This window comes from Eucyclogobius newberryi, unplaced genomic scaffold (assembly GCF_026437365.1).
Source record: "Eucyclogobius newberryi isolate DKJ021-1_F unplaced genomic scaffold, fEucNew1.0.hap1 SCAF_12, whole genome shotgun sequence".
NCBI classification, from domain to species: Eukaryota; Metazoa; Chordata; class Actinopteri; order Gobiiformes; family Gobiidae; genus Eucyclogobius; species Eucyclogobius newberryi.
Genome location: NW_027315746.1, coordinates 24,283,628 through 24,303,005, shown reverse-complemented (window position 1 = coordinate 24,303,005; position 19,378 = coordinate 24,283,628). Strand labels below are relative to the sequence as shown.

The 19,378-nt window shown below is 38.6% G+C and overlaps 1 protein-coding gene across 1 annotated transcript in view; it reads right to left on the bottom strand.

The window, feature by feature from the left end:
* Positions 1–19,378, bottom strand: part of phlpp1 (PH domain and leucine rich repeat protein phosphatase 1) — a 65,952-nt gene continuing 46,574 nt past the window's right edge. Inside the window, exons 5-17 of the mRNA XM_072441581.1 lie at positions 18,467–18,613; positions 15,840–16,067; positions 14,604–14,806; positions 13,765–13,825; positions 12,460–12,555; positions 11,665–11,820; positions 10,354–10,554; positions 9,305–9,467; positions 8,722–8,852; positions 6,437–6,550; positions 5,040–5,234; positions 3,188–3,416; positions 1–2,372 (exon numbers count right to left, since the gene is read on the bottom strand). Coding sequence (XP_072297682.1) covers positions 1,086–2,372; positions 3,188–3,416; positions 5,040–5,234; positions 6,437–6,550; positions 8,722–8,852; positions 9,305–9,467; positions 10,354–10,554; positions 11,665–11,820; positions 12,460–12,555; positions 13,765–13,825; positions 14,604–14,806; positions 15,840–16,067; positions 18,467–18,613 — 3,211 coding nt within the window. The 3' untranslated portion in view covers positions 1–1,085. The remainder of the gene's footprint in view (positions 2,373–3,187; positions 3,417–5,039; positions 5,235–6,436; positions 6,551–8,721; positions 8,853–9,304; positions 9,468–10,353; positions 10,555–11,664; positions 11,821–12,459; positions 12,556–13,764; positions 13,826–14,603; positions 14,807–15,839; positions 16,068–18,466; positions 18,614–19,378) is intronic.

Genomic DNA, 19,378 nt, shown 5'->3' with positions numbered 1-19,378 from the left:
TTTATATTCACAAATTTAAAATTTATTATAGCAAATACAGGAACATCTGTGTATCTCTTTGTGGATATAGTATTTGTATTACTGAAGTTGACACAGTCATGCCGGTGGTAACAGTTACTGTTGGAGGGAGGTGGGACTATATGCTGTGTCTGCGAGTGTGTGTGTGTGTGTATGTGCATGCATATAGCCGTCTAATAGTGGGTTTAAATAAGTGATGACAACAGGACATCGCAATCAAACAATGTGGATAATTTTGGTGTCATTCAATTGCATGGAATGTTTGGGTTTCTGAACTGCCACTGCAAATTTATATTAGTTTGAGTGTATGGACGTGTGTTCATATTTGTAAGTTCTAATATAGAGATTGTGTGACAGCAACCTCACATCCTTCTGCAACTACAACCTTCACAGACATACAGGTACAGGTACGCAGTTCCTTAAAAGCATCAGTATACAACATTACTCTTATTTACAGTCATTGGAAAAAAAAATCACCATTTCTCTCAGAGAAGATTAGTAAAGTGACTGAGTCACAATAAAGAGTATGCAACTCCTAGGAGTTAGTATTTCAATTTCTACAAAAATTCTATGCCATTTTACAGGCCATGAGCTGTGATTTACTGAAGAAAAACAGTATTTAAGTGCCCTATCTACAACAGTTAAGAGTGGTTTCACTGGTGTACCTTTCATCATAGTTCACTGATAATAAAAAGATTATGTCTGGTTTTAAAAAAGTTTTTCAGCAATGTCACTGGTTTTGCATTAAAAGATATGGTAAGTTTTACAAAACAAACAAACCAACCAACCAACCATGGAACCATGGAACTGTTCCATATTAACAAGAGTTGTGGCAAGCTAATTCTATTGCAAAAATAATAGTGTTGATAACATATCAGCTGGTTGTCTAGTGTAAAAATAATGCTCCACAGTCTGAGAAGGGGCAGCTGTGTCCTTTTCAAAAGAGCTACGCATCATTAAAGGGCTTGTTTGCTTGTTCTATCCATGAAGCTCTTGGTTAACAACAGGTGTTAAAGTGCATTGCTCTGCAGGGAGAGCTAAAGGCTGCAGACGGAGCATTGGTCTGATCAGAGAGGGGTGTCGTGGTAATCTGAGGGCTGCTCCGTCCCGCTGGGCTTCTGCTGTTTCTGCTGATGCTGCTTCATGATCTCCTTCACCTCCTCCTCCAGTTCGGGCGGGATGATGAACTGGTCATCAGGGTCAGGCTGCGCTGGTGCTGTAAAGTACCCGCCGGACTTCTTTGAGGGAGCGTCTGCAGCAACCTCAATCAGGTTGTGGCTTTTCTCTTGCCGAGCCACTGATCCGTTCCCTCTCCTGCTTTTGACAGGCACTTTGCCTGGGTCCCCCTGCCAGGACTCGTCTCTCTCCAGGCCGCTGTCGCTCTCTGCTATGTCCCCGACCTCCTCCTGTGGTTCAGGGGTAGAAGGGGGAGGTGGAGGTGGAGGGGGCAGACAGAGCAGAAGGGGGCGCTCTTGTGCCGGAGCCTGTGAGGGCTGTGAGGGCTGTGGTGACACTGGTTTGAGACAGTGGATATCGGCCTCCACTTGCACACGACTACCATTCGAGAACACGCCGGCGATAGGCTCCTCATCCTCACTGTCCAGCCCATTGTCAGACAGAGCGCTGGAAAAGGTGGCGCTAGAGAGCTGCCTCTGGAATGCCCCAGTCAAACAAGAGGGATGAACCGCACAACAGCTCCGTGAAGAGGGCAACTCGGTCCCAGGGTACAGGTACTGACAGGGCTGCGTGGTGTTGTGAGGCTGCTGCTGCTGCAGGGAGTGGGCCTGGTGGTGCAGGTGGAGGCTTTGATGGTGGGGCTGGTCGTGCAGCAGCACCAGGGAGCTCTGCGGGGGCTCGTCTGATGAGGCTGTGGAGCCCACTTCACTGCTCATCTCGCTGGTGCTGATTTCACTGCTGATCTCGCTGCAAGACGATGGGGGAACAGGCAGGGACCCATCCGAGGGCCGCTCTTTTATGGGGTTAGTGGACGAGGGGTAGGGGCCTAATCCGGGGCTGGGAGGGGGCTGTGGGGGGTCCGAGCAGCAGCAGGAGCAGCAGTCTTCACTCACACTCAGCTGGACTACCACTGCACTCAGACTGTCCGTACACCCATAGCCCTGCGCCAGCGTGCACAGCTTTTTGGCGGCAGCGAGGCCATCGGGCACGTTTCGGACGGCCTCTACCGCCTCCTGGTGAGAGACGGCGTCCCACAAACCCCTGCTGCCCAGAATGAAGAACTCATCCTGGGACGTGAGAGTGACCGTCTGCACGTGCGGGCAGGGGATGACCGAAGGGTACAGGAAGGAGTAGCCCATGATCCGTGTAGAATCTGTCACACCATTCACTTTGTTTTCCTTCAAGTAAAAAACAACAACAACAACAAGAACAACAACACATCTGTATTAATACAAGTTTTACAGATTAGGGCACATATTAAATAATCAATTCTAACAACTATAAAAATTTAAAAAAGTGAATGAATGAATAATATGTACTTTGTTGCATATTTTCAAATTAATTTTGCAATAAATACTTGAAACGGACAGGCAAAATGACTTAAAGGACACATATTATGGCAAAAAAAAAGTTTTTACCATTGTTATAACATTGTTTCCTCATCAAATATACCTGGAGCTATATTTAGCTTCACGGTTGCTTGATGAATCCTGTTTAGTAAGTCTTCCCCTCTCTGAGTCTCAAAAACACTAATTTCCCAGTTTTGTGACATCATAAGTGGAGCTCTGAGATCTTCTGTGCCGTTTCCATAAATCATTGCCAGCCTCTTTCTGAGCATTTCTACCATCAAATTGCGTTCATTACAACTGTGGCCTGCATTAGCATGTTGAGGGAAAGCTAGGTTGGTTTATCTCAACTTTGTAATTCCCTCTTTGTAATCCCCTCCTCAGCCAGTAGATGAAGCCCTAACTCAGGTCCAGATGTGAGAAATACTCAGAGACATTACTTTAAGTTCTACAACATTAGATGCCAAAGCAGACGCACTCAAGAACTTGTTTATAAGCCGATAACAACGCAAATAATGCATATTGTGTCCATTAAATAAGGATTATGATATGATGAAATAAAAAGCTAAACTACCACAACATTTGACATGTAAAAAAATAATCTTTTAATGGTTTTGTTTTGCCTGTAATAAAAGAGCAGGCTGTACCTCTGTGACTATGGCCCTGTGCTGGCGGATCCGTCGATATTCCTCTTCCAGCGCCACATTGTGCAGCACGGACAGGGGCATGGGTTTTCCGTCCCGGCAGAGGATGGCCTGGCACTTGCCCACGTTGGCAGCGGTGAGCGTGAAGCAGCCCCCGGGGTCAGTGGGGTCATGTCGGATGTGACACAGAGCGGCCGAGCCTCCCAGCTTCTGTCCGGCTGTGCCCAGTTTCCTAAAAACAAAACAAACAAGAACGAGCTCAGTCAGCAGTGTTTTTGAAGTACATGTACCGAAAAGACCCTGGACCCTTTCATTTGGGAGTTTTCAGAATAGTTATTTTCCTAAAAACAAAAGTATGCATGGCAGTACTTTATCATGCAATTTAGGCTTCAAACGGTACAGTATTTGTATGAGAAATAGACAAGGCAATTTTTCCTTCTCTGATCAGTGATAAATACATGTATAACAAACAGTACAGTAAACTTTAAGCCGTTATAATATATTTAAGTAAGTATTAAGTAACTATAAGAAATGCAAATCAATGAGAACGTATTCTAAGTAATCAGAATCCAGTAATCTGATTGGATCCTTTATTAGAACATGTTACCAAATACATTTTAACGCAAGATGTCAGTGTTCTGTAAATAAAAACATTTTCTAAGTTCTATTATTATTATTATCATTATTATTATTATTATCATTATTATTATCATTATTATTATCATTATTATTATCATTATTATTATTATTATTATTATTATCATTATTATTATCATTATTATTATTATCATTATTATTATCATTATTATTATAATTATAAGTCAGGTCTAGCAAAAGCAATTTCTATAGAAAAATGTAATTCACTGTTATAAAATATGAGTTAGAAGTAAAGATGGTGAGCTAATTTTATATTACTTTGGCATAAAAAGTCATTCTGATTTCTAATAAATTTAAAGTACTGACATTATGGCATATTAGGACTTTTTAAACTTTGGATCACAGCTTGTTGACAAACTGTACAGTATACCAGGAGGGGGCACATGGAGAGCCCCGGAGAGAGAAATTGGACAAAATAGTATTATCAAGAGTACTGACACATGGGCAAATTAATGTTTAATAATGGGGGTGACAGATTAGATTCCTAGTTATTGGTGATAGTTCGAGGACTTTTGCACATTCCAAACATATAATCATTTGTTTTGATTTGTTAATTGCTATGGTAACCTTGCTAGATATACATATCTTGGGATTGAACGTCAGAAACTTTGTTACTGGTCAGAAGTGCTAAGGCATTGGCAAAAACAATCCAAAAAGTGAATAAAAGAGCCGTGGATCATCCCGATAAGATGCTGTCACTACGGATGTCAAAATTATGAGGTTAAAAGACAATCGTGATTATTCAGGTCACAATATAGTCGTAAGAACCACAAGATAATAATCGTGACAATTTTAGAAGCAAAATTACGTTGTTTTTCTTCAATCTATAGCTTAAAAAAGACAAAAACTGGTTGTTTTTGTCACTTTTGACTTTATTTTGTCTTTCAGACAGTTTAAAAAAAAGCTGGTCACAAACTTGAGGAAACGTATCAATGGGAATGAAAGAAAATGTCACTGTTGTTTAGTCACAGTCTCAATAATCATGAATAATCATTAAATAGTGATGTTGTTTCTCACAATAATGGAAACACAAGAATTTCACATCATGACATCCTTAGCTGTCACTGTCTGTAAATACATGTATTATCTCACTATTATCGTTATGTATTTTGATTGGTCAGAACACAAAGTCTGCCGAAGTTAAAACCTCCACCGGTTACTTCTCCGAGACGCGACGTTGGACAAGCACTTGGCTCACCTCTGCATGACGAGGAAGGTGTTTGTCATGTAATCCTCCTCGCTCTTTGTCTTGTGCAGCTCCTCCGCCAGCACGTCGTTCATCGTGCACTGCAGCAGGTACGGCACCTCCACGTTCCGGTCCCCGTCGAACACGCCGTAGAGAGCCTCGCGGTTGCCACAGAAGCTGTTCACCGACAGCGCGGCGACACACAGCCTGAAACGATTGGCAAAGACAAAGGCCTTGTGAGCGCGGCGCTTTGCGGAAGAGAGTGGCAAAGACACAATAATTGCTTTGTTTGTGCCAACTATACTTCTATAATTGGAAACAAAGCCTTCTGGGAGACGTTATGTAACAGAGATGTCACTCAAGTGGCCATGTTTCTTTGTGTAAATACAAAAAGCGGCAACATTTTACTCTGATAGCAGTGACAGACTTTAGCGGTTTGAAATGTATGTTAATTATAAAGCAGACTGTTCACCGTCTAGACAGGGGAGGCTCTTGTTCAACTTTGGAACTTTTTCAGAAGTCAACTTTTTTCAAGATAGTGATTTATTCTCTACAGATTGGTTTCTGCCATCAAATTGCTAAAGTTTAAGCAATAATTTCTCAAACATTTATAGCCTTCTAAAATCAACTTGACACTTTGAATCTAAATTGAAGCTTGTTATCATTAAAAGTCTAGATTGGGTTTAATTGTATTCTCCTGGATAGTTTTTCTGTTATTTGACTTCATTTCACTTGCAGATAGAACAATTTAAACTAAAAAAACAATAAAATTCAGTACTTTTAAGCTTTAATTCAAAATACATCTAAAAAAAACTATAGAAATGAATTTGGTCCATCTTTAGACTTCTAAAACTTAAGATTTTATGATTCAAGATCACAAGATTTTGGCAAATTTTAGATGACGCATGTTAAGGCTGAACTTGTCTAAAAACGACAAATCGTGTCATTTTCATTTACTCAAAGGCATTGCCATTAGATCAGTTTAGTATAAAATAAATAATATAATAGGAAATTATCACATTTTAATCATCCAGGAACTTTTAGTACACGTCTTTATCTATTTATTTGCAGAGGAAATGATTTATACTTAGATCACTGCAGTCGGTGTAATTTGCTAAATGAATAAATGAGGGTTTATGACGCTTGCAGCAGACCATTATACACAGTTTATATTTTATTTTGACATTTCTGTAAGAATCTGCATTGCATCACAAACACATCAAACCTGGCTCCTCTGCGCTGACACAAACCACTCTTATTGAACACAAGAGTGGATGATTCACACGTTAAATATTTCCCTCATTTGAGTCATCTGGCGTGTACAATGTGTGTTGTCAGAGGATTAGTCAGAGTTCGCTGGACAAGTGCGACGCTCGGGGTTGTTTTATCCTCGACTAGACTCGACTCACTTGTTCTTGACGCCCGAGGCCTCCGTGTAACCATGGCTCCACACAGCAGGCCCACCAGACGCCTCGTTCGAAGAAAAGGTCGGGGGCGGATCAATGCGGAAGCAACGGATATTACTGCAAAAAGGGCAAAGCGTAAAACAAGAAGTGAAATCCAGTGCGCCGTCTGAGAGCCTTCAAATCAAACAGAGGCTCATGTTATGATTATGATTCAAGTTTAAGGAGTTCCGCAAAGATTCTGGAAAGACGGTGTTTTTTCTGGAGTATTACGTCTCATAATTTGTGAAGTATAATTATCAAAACTACAAAATGAAGCTGAAGGAAATGACATACAGCAGATGGACACATGTGCACCTTTGCTCAATAGTTTTACAATGGTCTTTATCTATATCAGAACTAGTATAAAATGACAAAATAATGTTAAAGAAATACTAAAGACGAGATACTGGATTTAGTCGTAATATAAATGCAAAACACACACAAAAGATCCCGTTTGTACATTCTTGTGGCAATTTCATCTCCAGAAACGACTATAATATTGGTTTGAAAATGAAATTGAAAAATAAATTGATATTGAGCCTTTTCTTTTGTATAAAGATCAAGCTTGAGCGTTAAGTATTGTAACAGCAGCAATATTGTGGCTGCTTTGGAGGAGGATAAAGGTTAATACTAAACAGTGAAGTGTCAATGTGAAGGACTCTTGAGGGGAGGAGAGGTCACAAGGACAAGCTGGAGGGGAAAAGTGCAGAGAAATATGCTTGAATATGAGTAATGAAAAACAAAAGGTGTATAAGACAAGACAAGAGTGGCGAGAGCGGCGTTGGTGAGAATAATAGAGGAAGTGTTGGAGGAGGCAGAGCGTAAAAAGCTGAGTGGCAGCAACGATAGTACTAGGAATGAGAACATCAGAAAGACCGCTTGTGATTGACATTAAAGAATAAAAAAATCTATAGTAGATACAAGGGTTGTCATTAGAGATTATTTTAGCAGTCGAGTAGTCAGTGATTATGTCTATGCATTGGTTAAAAGTGTGTTAAATCTCAAATATTTGCTGAAAGATGGAGACTGAAAGCTTCTGGATAGAGAATTTTCTCATCATAAATAGTTTATTCTTTTCTTTTGATTTAATAATGTCATTGTCTTTGCTATAAAAAGCTATTTTCATATGTGGTTTAATCTGTATAATCCATATAATGATTATCAATAAACGACTATGTTTATTACAGTCGACTAATCACAATTGGTGTATTATTTGCAGCTCTAGACAGTACTAGTGTGATGGTGCTTAAATTCAAAGTCGATTTTGATACAAAGGAAAAGGCTTGATATTTGAACTTGACATCACAATGACAATAGAATGGAATTTTCAATACAAAATAATAGTCATTTCTTTACCACATTTAGAGATGGCCAAAAAAGAACCAAACATACACTTGGGCTGCAACGATTAATCGAGTAAATAGAGTTTGATTAAAAAAAAGCTTTGACTATTTTATTGCCTCAATGATTGTTTTATTTTACATATTTAAGTACAAACATGTGAATTTGTGACACACGGAACAACTTGTGGCACTTTTGTTTCACACGAAGCTTGTTCTGCTCGAACCAGCACTAAAGTTCAACAGAGCAGAGAGCACGTGTTTTAAACTTACGAGTGCGACTGGAAACAGTGAAAAGAGCACAGAGGATCACGATTATGAAACTGAAAGTCTGTGATGACGGGCGAAGACACAGAGGCTAAAGTGAACAGCACACGAGCTAGCAACATGACCACAGAGTTACAGCTCAACTCACCAACATCACTCAACTCACCAACATCAAGTTTTACAAATAAGTTTCTTATTTTAAGTTATGCGACATAAACGTAAATTACTTCATAGCTATTGTAACTGTTCAGTTACAGTTTGGTGACAAGATAAATAGTCCTTTATATATATTCTAACAAAATATTTTGGACTGGTGAAGTGAAATGTTGCTGTTTTGGGGATATTTTAAGCAGAAACTCCTTATTTGTTGTTTGTTTATTATTAAGAACTATAACGTTTACGTAAAAATTATTTGATATGCTTTTAAATGGTATACGGAATGTACAAAAGATTAACCGATCACTCGATTAATCGAAGAAAAGAATCGATAGATTGCTCGATGACTAAAATAATCGATAGCTGAAGCCCTACATACAACTACTGCATACAGTTGAAGACAGCATGCTACTTTATACTAGAACTATAGTACTTTTTTCTAGTAAACACAATACTGTATATTATTGATATATAAATACGACATACTTTAGCTGCTCTAAAGTCTTGTGGTCCAGGTTGAGCCGAGGATTTCCAGTCAAGTCCAGCTCTTGTAGTTTGGGCGGCAGATTCTCCGGCAGAGTGATCTCGCTCAGCTCATTACAGCTGAGGTCCACGCACTGTCACAAACAAGACATACTTCATGAATACACAATACTTTTCTGTGCTCAGTATTTGCTATTGCACATTTAACGCCTGAGTTGGGTAATTGAGGCAAAATAAGCTATCTAAATGTAGCTGCAATCTAAACTACACCATTAGCTGTCATCAACCGAAGGCATTTTATATCAGAGAGAGAACTTTCTTTTACATCTGGCAACTCAAAGTGAAGAGCCCATTTTCTTTTTGACAAAATGTAAAAATAAACAGCTTCTTCATAATAAGAAATTTATGTAATCGTGATTATTCAACCTAAAACCTTCTGTATTTGAAACAAAATGCGAAGTAAAGGTAAATTGGTACAATTGCTTCTTATCTTATGGTCATAATCAGCAGCCAAAACTAGTACTAACACATTTTCTTATGTATTTCATGTAAGAAAAGTAGATGAATGCAACTGCTGAGGACTTACTTTCATGTCCATGAGCTGCATGACCTCGGGGAAGACCTCGATGGCGTTGGAGTGGGCGATGAGCGTGTGCATGCGTCTGCAGTTCAGGATGGTCGTGGGCACCGTCTTCAACATGTTTCCGCTCAGATCCACCTCCTCCAGCTCCTCCAGCTTGGCCATTTTACTTCAGCGAGAAAACAATAGATTATTGTCGGATCGTGTTTCCGTTTCAGACATTGTGACACCCGATGTTTATGTCGCGTTTAAACCAGACGACGAGCCAACACAATTACTTTGATGTCACATACAGAGAAAAGAAAAGAAGAGCTCGGGATTGAAGGTGAGCCAAACGTCCACAGAGATGCAAAATATACAACAACAACAAAACAACCTGAAAAACTACCCGCATCTATCATGCTTGTGAAAGAACATTAAGTTTAGTATTTAGCATCTTAAGATCTCCATTGGGTTAAAAGAAGTGAAAGTTCTAAGAATGAAGGTTTGATTTAGCTTTAATTATACAAAAATACAATTGTTCTCCTTTATTTTTTTTAAGGATCATACACTTATAATAATAATAAAATAAAATATAATAAAAATGAAAATAATAATACAAAATAAAAATAATAGTTGTCTTTAACATTAACAAGAATAAACGTCATTGTGATATAGTCCATTACCGATCATGTGCTTTGGCATCTCTGGAAATACTTTAACTTAGAACTTAGCATTAGGTTGAAACATTTTGGTAAAATATGTACCGTATTATGTATTTGTGATTTTTCTGATAAGCACTGAGATTAGATTATTGATACATTTGAGAGATGACAGACATATGAACATTAGAGGTTTAGCAGGCCTTGTATATGATAAGAAAATATATTTAGCTGTTTGTAGAGGTTATATTATGTTACATTGTGTTTCTTAAACTATTGCAGTTATTGTGACCATTCAAACAGAGATTTTGAGCCTCCTGTGATTTATACAATTAGCATAAATAACACGTAAAGCCAATAAACAGTCTGCTGGTTGAACAAAGCTACTCCAGTGTATCGTCCGTGGAGTTTTACCTTGCAGGGAAGGTCTGGAGGTGGTTGTAGGCCATGTGCAGCACCCGGAGGTGTGTGTGTCCGGTCAGCATGGGCACACATTTGTCCGTGAGGCGGTTGTTGGTCAGGTAAAACTCCTGGAGGATGCTGTGGCTCTCCTCGGACAGGCTGGAAGGGGGCAGGTGCTCCAGCTTGTTGGCCGATGCGTTCACACACCGTAAGCTGCGAATCACAGATAATACAAATGTGAACATCTCCCTACTAAAGAGCTTTTAAATACAATAAAACAGTAAAAAAGTCCTTTCTTGCAGCGTTCTGTCCCTGTTCACTGGGGCAGAACTAATATTTAATAATATTTAAGGACATAACTTATCAAATGTTCTTCCCCTCAAGTTGATTTTAAAGCCACTAACAGTGTAAATGTATTTAAAAATGGCTAGGGTAGTGAGGATGTAAAAGAAAAGCATGATTATGTTCTGCATACGTTATTACTAATTTCTTTGCCTTAAATTAAATGCTAATTTCTTCTTCGCATTCATGCATATTTGAGTCATCTTTATTCTCCTGCAGACAAAAGGTTATGTTAGGTTTTCACCGCTCCCCATGTCACGCTGACAATATTTACTTACTTCATTCAACAATTACATTTTCTAAAACAGTGACACGTAGGATTCGGCAGCATCGCTTGTCATTTTGGCACAGATTAAAATAACTCCTCTGTTTGCCATCGTGACCTGCTGTTTTCCAAAGGGCAATGTGACATAAAGTTGCCTGTGTGAATCAGCACGGCAATTTTCAACCCGGAAGTAAGCAGAGTTTTAACCTGTTTATTTCAATATTGTGATTTACGATGTCCAAAATACAACATAATGATCCACAGGCGTCGTAGATTAGAACTATTTAGAAGAGAAAAGCACAATAGTTTTTCTTTAAATTTGCACCCACATCCTACAAACATACATCAGATTACAATTTTGATTTGTCGGTATGTAATTCTGTTTGATAAAGATTTTGGCCGAAATTAAAATGTTTATGCCAATTTTCCGTAAAATCTACTTTATTCAATAGAAGATTTATCCGTAAAACTTTTTTGTATCTAATATGTCAACAGAATGAAGACATTTAAACCTAGCTCTATATATTTTTCATATTTAAGAGTCAAAGATGTGCAAAGTTGGCAATTTCTACTCATAAAATGACTTGTGACATATGAAAACTTGAAAACATGAATAAATATATATCAGCAAAAAGAAGCTTCAAATTGATAACTCTATACAAAAGATTTATTCCACTTAAGCCACAGTCTGGCCTAAATTAACTGCTCAATGCTACCTCTCTGATTTGAGGAACAGGTTGCAGGGCAGCTCCACCAGTTGATTGTGCTGTACATCCAAAACCTCCAGCAGAGGGCGCTCCACTCTGTCAGGGAGCCTCTGCAGCTGATTGTGTCCAGCACTCAGCTTCCTCACGCTGTTGCTGCAGAACAACCTGTGGCAATAAAAAGAAACAGGACATAATAATAATGAATGATATGAGGGTTTTAGTGCATAATAAATCACTTTAATAACGTGCCATTTTGTGCTCCTTGTAAAGTAGCTTAGAACTAAATGCTTAATATACTGTGTAGTTTTTTTTTGTTGTAAAGCTACATACGTCAAAACATCCTGCCAGACAAAACACAGGGCAAAACATAAGCCCGCCGTAATAAAGAGGACAGGACAAAGGCAGAATGGAGGCTTTTTGGGACGGTTAAAAAAGAACTAGCAGCGCCTCTAGTGGCACCTGCAGTAGAAATTCATCATTCTGACACTTTGTAGGTAGAAATAAATCCGCAGACAATGACCGGACAAGTGGACTGGGGGGAAAAAAAACCTTCAAGTCAGGTGGGTTGGATTTGAAATACAGAAAAGAACTCGGCGTTTGAAACCGACCTTCTGAAAGGCTATATAAAGAGGATGGGAGTGGACAGAGGCTGCCGAGGTTACAGGACCATCGCTGTGATTTATGGGGCCATGTGGGGGAGAGATGACGGGCCTGGCACGCGCATTGGGAATAATGCACCGGCGTATTCCATTTATAGGCTCCGGACGCGTGGCTGTACGAGAGGGGCCGCTGAGGGAGGCTTACCGTGCGGGCAGCTCCGTGACGAGGTTGTGGCTCACGTCCAGGACTTCCAGTTTCTTTGCTTCGCACAGCCACTCGGGCAAGGACTCCATACGGTTTCTGCAGGGGACAAGCGAGCGGTGAAGAAGATAAATGATCCGAGCTGTTGGGCGGATACACATTTACATTTGTTCTGAAAGTAATGAGGTTTCAGTGTTCAGCAAGAAGTTTATAGGTTAAAGAAAGTGTATAAGAATAAGGTATTTTTGAGTTTGACTTATGACAAGGGGGGGGGCAATATTGACAGAAGTGAATATCCCGATAACAATAGAGCGAAATTATGTCAAGCAAATGTGCGAAAGGTGTTTTAAAAAAATGTGAAATGTCAAATGAATCACAAAAGTGCAGAAATATCACCTTATACTGTACCTTTATTTGAAAGTTTACAACATAACCTTTTTCATTTTGAATCAGCAATCAGATAATATGTCGACATATTGCCCATCTCTAAAAAATGCAGTGAATTAAGTCATAGTTACAGTCCATTTTTAATTTCATGAAGGGCTTTCTGAAAATAGATTCAATAATGTATAAATTAAATGATGCCTACATTACATGTGTCACTGTGTACAATATATTTACATGATTTTGTAAAATGTGTCCCTGTTTTTAAATGCATTAAGCTTAAACTGTATGTGGCATACTGTGCAATATTTACCATTAGCACTTTGAGATTTCCTTGAAATGTAAAGTGCATTTACTGTAAGCAACAGTACTAGTAACAAACTGTTGTACAAATAACTGCTGATGTGACCTTCTGCGTACAATCATTTGTGTTCTGTAAGTATTTAGGAAGTATAGGAGTCATACAATACTGTGTGATTAATAGCTTGTTCCTTCTATTATCTTTAGGGCTGATGTGGTTAGCCAGAAGCATGGCACGCTTTGTAGTCACAAACCTGACTCGTCACACCCCCTGAACTTTGACCTTTGCTCAATAGAGTTACAACTTAAGCTCTGTAAAATCAAATGCTTAATAAGCTATTTGCAGTTTATAGTTTATGGCTGAACAAATACACTGGCCTTCCAATTTCCCTTTTATAAAAAACAAATTAATCTGAAGTGTTTATGTCAACATTAAAGGCTTCTAATGTTACTGAGGACGGAACAGTTAAATAGTAATGGCCTTGAGAGTTAACTTTTAACTAGATTTGTTTGATGTCTCCCATGTTGTTTGGAAAACCTCCGTTTGTGGTCCTTCACTTTCCTTAGATGGAGGTAACGCCGGCGTGGGCTACATTATTTATTTGTGCAGGGATTTCTCCTCACCTCGAGATGTCCATGTAACTAAGATTGGAGGGCACCGGTGTGACATCCAGTTGTCGCAGCTCTGTTGGGGAAGAATTCAAACACATTAACCTAGAGCAAGGGCAGAGCGATACATGCGCAGGTACAAGAGGGACATTAGGACGCGTGATGGGCGGGAGGGATGGGAGGGAGTGAGGGAGGGCGAGGATAATGACAGCAATGAGACTGCAGCATTCACACTCTCATGTACTTCAGACTGGCAGACGCAGGGTAGATACATGACAGATAACCTTCAAACGCACTACAAAGCTGGGAATTAAGGACGGTACTTCAATCATGTCTTATAGATTGATTGCCCGGATGGAGGCAAAAAAGATGTAAATATATTGTGTAGTAAAAGTTGTACTAGTAGTGGTAGATTGTATTGTGTATTGTCGTTCCTTTGTACAATCTTTAAATGAGTAGTAATATTTTAACTTCATCAAACAAAACAGATAGAATGCCGACTTTCCCATCACTAGGTAAAGCAATGTTAGGTGACTAGTAATAATAGTAAAACAGTAATAACAACTTTTATGAATGTAACTAGGGTCAAAAGGGATGCAACAAAATTCTAATTATTAGATACAAGCCGAAAAGCAAAAAAGTAGTTGTATATTTTACAATGCTTTCTAATCCGTTACCTTTCATAAATGACACGTCAGTTGAGTTATAGGATAAGTAGTTATACAAAAATGGAGTCAAAGTCGTTATAAAGTCAAATACTTCAAATAAAACATCTCTAAAAGTAAAAAAATAAACCCAGTAGTCTTTCTTGACTTGTAAACAATAAATAAACATAAAGGTAAGCGGTGACGCACCATTGTTGGCGGCATAAATCCCTTTCAGCAGCGTCCCCTTGGCTTTGAAGCTCTCGATGTTATTCCTCTCGCAGTGCAGCACCTCCAGCCGGGGGAAGACCGAGGCGTCCAGCTCCTTCAGCCTGTTGTCCCGCACGTCCAGGTGGGTCACATGGCGCAGCAGGTCGGGCTCATCTGGCACCATCACCGTGATCTTATTCAGCCTGACGCAGGGAGCACAGGTGTACGCATTAGACCGGGCACAGACTCATCATATTCAGCCATACAAAGTCAAATCATACACACGTTATAGCTTTTTACAATGTCAAACTTAAGTACCGTGATATTAAAACATGTCATAAAAAAAATATTGAATTAACTGGGATTTTTTTTTTGCCCTCTTTGTTTTATTTTATTGTCTTATAAATTGCAAATCTAATCACAATATACACAGACGCTCATATTAAATAACCCAATGCATTCTGTATGTATTTATCTATATTAAAGGTTCAATATGCAATTTTTCTGGTATTGGGGTATGTCATCTGCTTGTCTCCATGGAGATGTTACTGCATGTCCACAGCATGTTATTACAACTATCCAGCCATGTTTTTTAATTGAAAAATTAAGACCAGTTCCAAAGAAATAAACAATTTGAAACAAAATATTACATCTTTTGAATGGGGAAAAAGTCCTAAAAATGCTGTTAATTCATTACGGATGTTTGCTTGCAATAAACACATAAAAATAAATAAATAAAAAATAAAAACAAGATTTTTTATTGTGAGTTTGGTCACCTTTTTCATGTTTTCACTAAGATAAATTCGTTTAATGCAATAGTGTGGAGCATCCCAGTCAAAGCAACAATACTGTATCTCCATAGAGACAAGCGGGTGGCGCATCTTTCATCAGAAAAGTTTAGGTTGTGCATATTCAGTATTTATGTTTGCCCCAAGAGAAATGGAAACTTCACACTGGACATTCTACAGAAAGTGGACAGCAGTGAAGTATTAACAACTCAATAGTGCAAGTCATTCGAGCTGTGCATTTCGCTGAGACGTGTGAGGGAGACGGGATAAGCAAATTATTTTCCAAATGCGTGCCGTCCTGCTTTGCGCAAGAGCTTGAGACGTCCTTTCAGTGTTTAGGTTTCTATCATTAGTGGAAGGACGTTTGTCACAGAGTCCGCGCCTGCTTCACCCCGGCTTTCTGCTTTTCCCGCAGTAGAATTTTGCATACAGTTCGGTGTAGAGTTACCGTAGATCAATGTGCTTGACTCTGAGAAGCCTGAAATTCTGCAGCGTTAACGTCTCCAGGTTGTTGCCAGCCATGCACAGTTTTTCCATGGAGGGCAGTCTCTCCAGCACTTGGGGTATGTGGCTGAACTGGTTGAATGAAAGCCCCAAGTACCCGAGCCTCTGCAGGGATCCCAGCTCGTTGGGCAGATCGTTCAGACTATTGCCGTCCAACAGGAAAGTCTGCAAACTGCAAGATAGGAAAGAGAGATGTGATCAGCGGCAGCATTCAGGGTCAAGATTGATAAGACTTGTAATGTCGTTTGTGGAAAAGGTCACCTACAAGACGAGCAAACGGTCACAGTGTCAGTGCGTTAGAAATCCAGCAGGTGGCAGTAAAAGTATAAGAGCTTGACTGATCACTGAAGGAATTTATGAGCATGCCAGATCATTCCAGTAGATTATCTTTTGCTTTAGCCTAGCTCCAGACCGCATACCTGGATGTTTGCATTCTGTCAGAACTGACCAAGACACTAGAAATAATAGTCAATAATCTACAACTACAATGCACCATTTCTATTTAGAAGTTGCTAGTATGACTGCCGTTTCTATTCTTTTGAAGGTTGATGCTGGAGCCCAAACTGAAACCGTTCAAAAAAAAAAAAAAAGTCATGAGAAAAGATTAAAAGCCAATAAAATCAGCTTTGTTCTGTCCACAGAAAGGGCTTTCCTAGAAATTTAATATTTAGCCAATTTTAGCCAATGAGGCAAAGAGCAACCTCGTAAAACTATTATCACGGTTACAACTACACAAGAACACGGAGGCGATAAATGTCAAGTGAAGAATGAGTGAAAGAGTTGTCAATGTTTTATCTACAACAAACAATTTTATTGATGTAAAACACTCACAATGATTAATGGAATAAAAGTTATTGCATGTTCTGATATGGAGTTGTAAAGAAAGTATACATAGTTAGAGGCTAGAACAAAACGGACGATACGTTTGAATGAATTTTAATCTGTTTTTGAAAAAAAAAATAAAAAAAAATTAGAGACATTTTTAAGATTTCAGCTAAAAACTGTTTTTGTGAACTTATTTTGCTTCAGAGTTGGACATGGCGAGCATATGTGACATAGCAAGCCAAATTCATAGCTGTTACCAAGAAAATAACTATAAGCAAGCACAGGTTTGTCAAAATTTGTTAACATTTGACAAATACATGTAATAAATTGCATACAAATATATTGTTCTGTAACTGCCGGAAAACTGTGTTTCTAAATTGTCCATAAATTGTTCCTGCATTGATGACAGATGACAGCTCTACTTCCTATAATTTTCTTAAATTTTTTCTCCAAAAACTGCTACTTGACTATTGTTAAACGATGATAAATATTTGTGACAGGATCCATCCCAGGAAACATAAAAAAAAAATAAAAACTTCTTGTATGCATGAAGGTAAAGCCTGAAAAAATTGTAATAAACCCTTTTCAAATGAACTTGTTTTTGAAAATCACGTCTCAAATCATTTTAAAGAGAGAAAATAAAAGTATACTCAAGATCAGAGTCTGTGTTCTCTGGCAAGAAGTCAGCGACAAGTCAGAACGGAGCAGGCAAAATGTCACCACAGATGACCAGCGCAGCCGTGTTGTTGTTCGCTCACGTGTCTCAACTATCTAAGTACACCGCGGTGGTTGTTATAACGTGCCAGTTGCTAGGTGACTCCCACATTTGCCTATGTGAACTCAGAAAGTGGCAGAAACACGGCAGCGTTGTGAAAGGGTTCAGTGGGTTTCTCAGCCTGGGCACGACCCCACCTAAATGAACCTGGCATGAGTCGTTAAAAGACAGTTTAGTGAGGCATTTGGGAAACAACTGGTGGTACAAGCCAGGGCAAGTTGACAAAAGTGAGAGTACACAAATTTTCCATCCATTAGTGCTGCATGAGGGCATTTTTCTTTTACTTAAAAAATAAATAAATCAATGAATAACAGAACATGAACATGAACATGAAGAACATTAGTTTTGAAATTGAGGGCTAAAATATCTTTATTATTATTATTATTATTATTATTATTATTATTATTATTATTATTATTATTATTATTATTATTATTATTATTATTATTATTATTATTATTATCATCATTATCATCATCATCATCACTATTATTTGTAGTATGAGCTGTAAAAGCATATCTATACACATTAAGTTGCTTTTACACATTGTACACTGACATTCTTTGCACTGGTTATTTCCGCTTACGTTTTATGTGTCGGCCCTTTAAGAAAGTTTACTGACATCTTTATGTTTTAGGGCGAACATATCAGTGGCAAAAAGAGGAGATTATTATTTTGTATTATTGCAATATTTTATGAAACAATTTATTGTACCTCAAAATGTGTTATTGTGACAAAATCTTGAGATGATCATTATTATGCACCTGTTTTAGTTTATTTTGAGCATGTAAAAAGTACAATAAAAATGATCCAATAAATTGTTGATCCCAGTACAGCAAAAAGGATGAGGTATAAACTCTAAAACTCTTCTTACAACTAATAACACATTTAGTAGTGTACATTTCGATGCGTCATCTATATTTTATGCAAGTTATAGTGGCTTATAGTCATATTTGTGCCATTGTACTCACCTGGTCATAGAACCGACCGCACTGGGGACTGAGGCCAAGTAGTTACAGCTGAGGTTGACCTCGGTGAGAGTGTGGATGTCGCAGATGGCCAGGGGGAACTGACCAAGGTGGTTGTTAGACAAGTTCAAGCTCCGCAACCGGGAAAATCTGCAGAAAAACAAGTTAAAAGCAAAGATTTAGTTCATGTAAATGACGAAAAGAGAAAAAAAATATGCTTTCAGATGTAGCTGCAGCTTGCTGACATTTAATATTTGAAGAGAGAAGACACTCATGAATGTATTAATGGCCGTCAGTGCAGCAGTACTTCAGCTTAAACAAACTTATTAGTATTGTGCATATAATAACTCAAGTGCACTCTTAGGGGATGCATCGGAAATAACTTATTTATAATGATTAACTTTTTATTTGTCATTTCATTTTTTACTTATGCTCGCACATTCTTCGAGATGAAATAAGTGGGGCGTGTTACAGGTACAGAGTGCTTCCTGAAGGATAAACATGGAATTATCATCATTATCATCATCATCATCATCATCATCATCATCATCATCATCCATCTATTGCCTCTTGGATACCAGCCGCCACAAAACACCATAGAAGAAGAAGAAGAAGAGTCTAAACTGAAGAATGGTAATGTAACTCTTGGATTCCAGGCGCCATAAACCACCAAAGAAGAAGAAGACCAAAGATAAGCTATGGGACATAAATCCATTTACTTGTTTCTTTAGTTATTCACTTATATAGTTAAATATAGTTAGCTTTTATATTTACTTTACTTCAAAAGAGATCTACTTATTGAGCTTGAATTTTTACTTCACTATCACGACAGTTTTACAAAGGCAAAACTTGACATTACCTCTGCCACACAAACAAACCTGGCTGGCCATACACCTATCACATTCTTTGATTGTT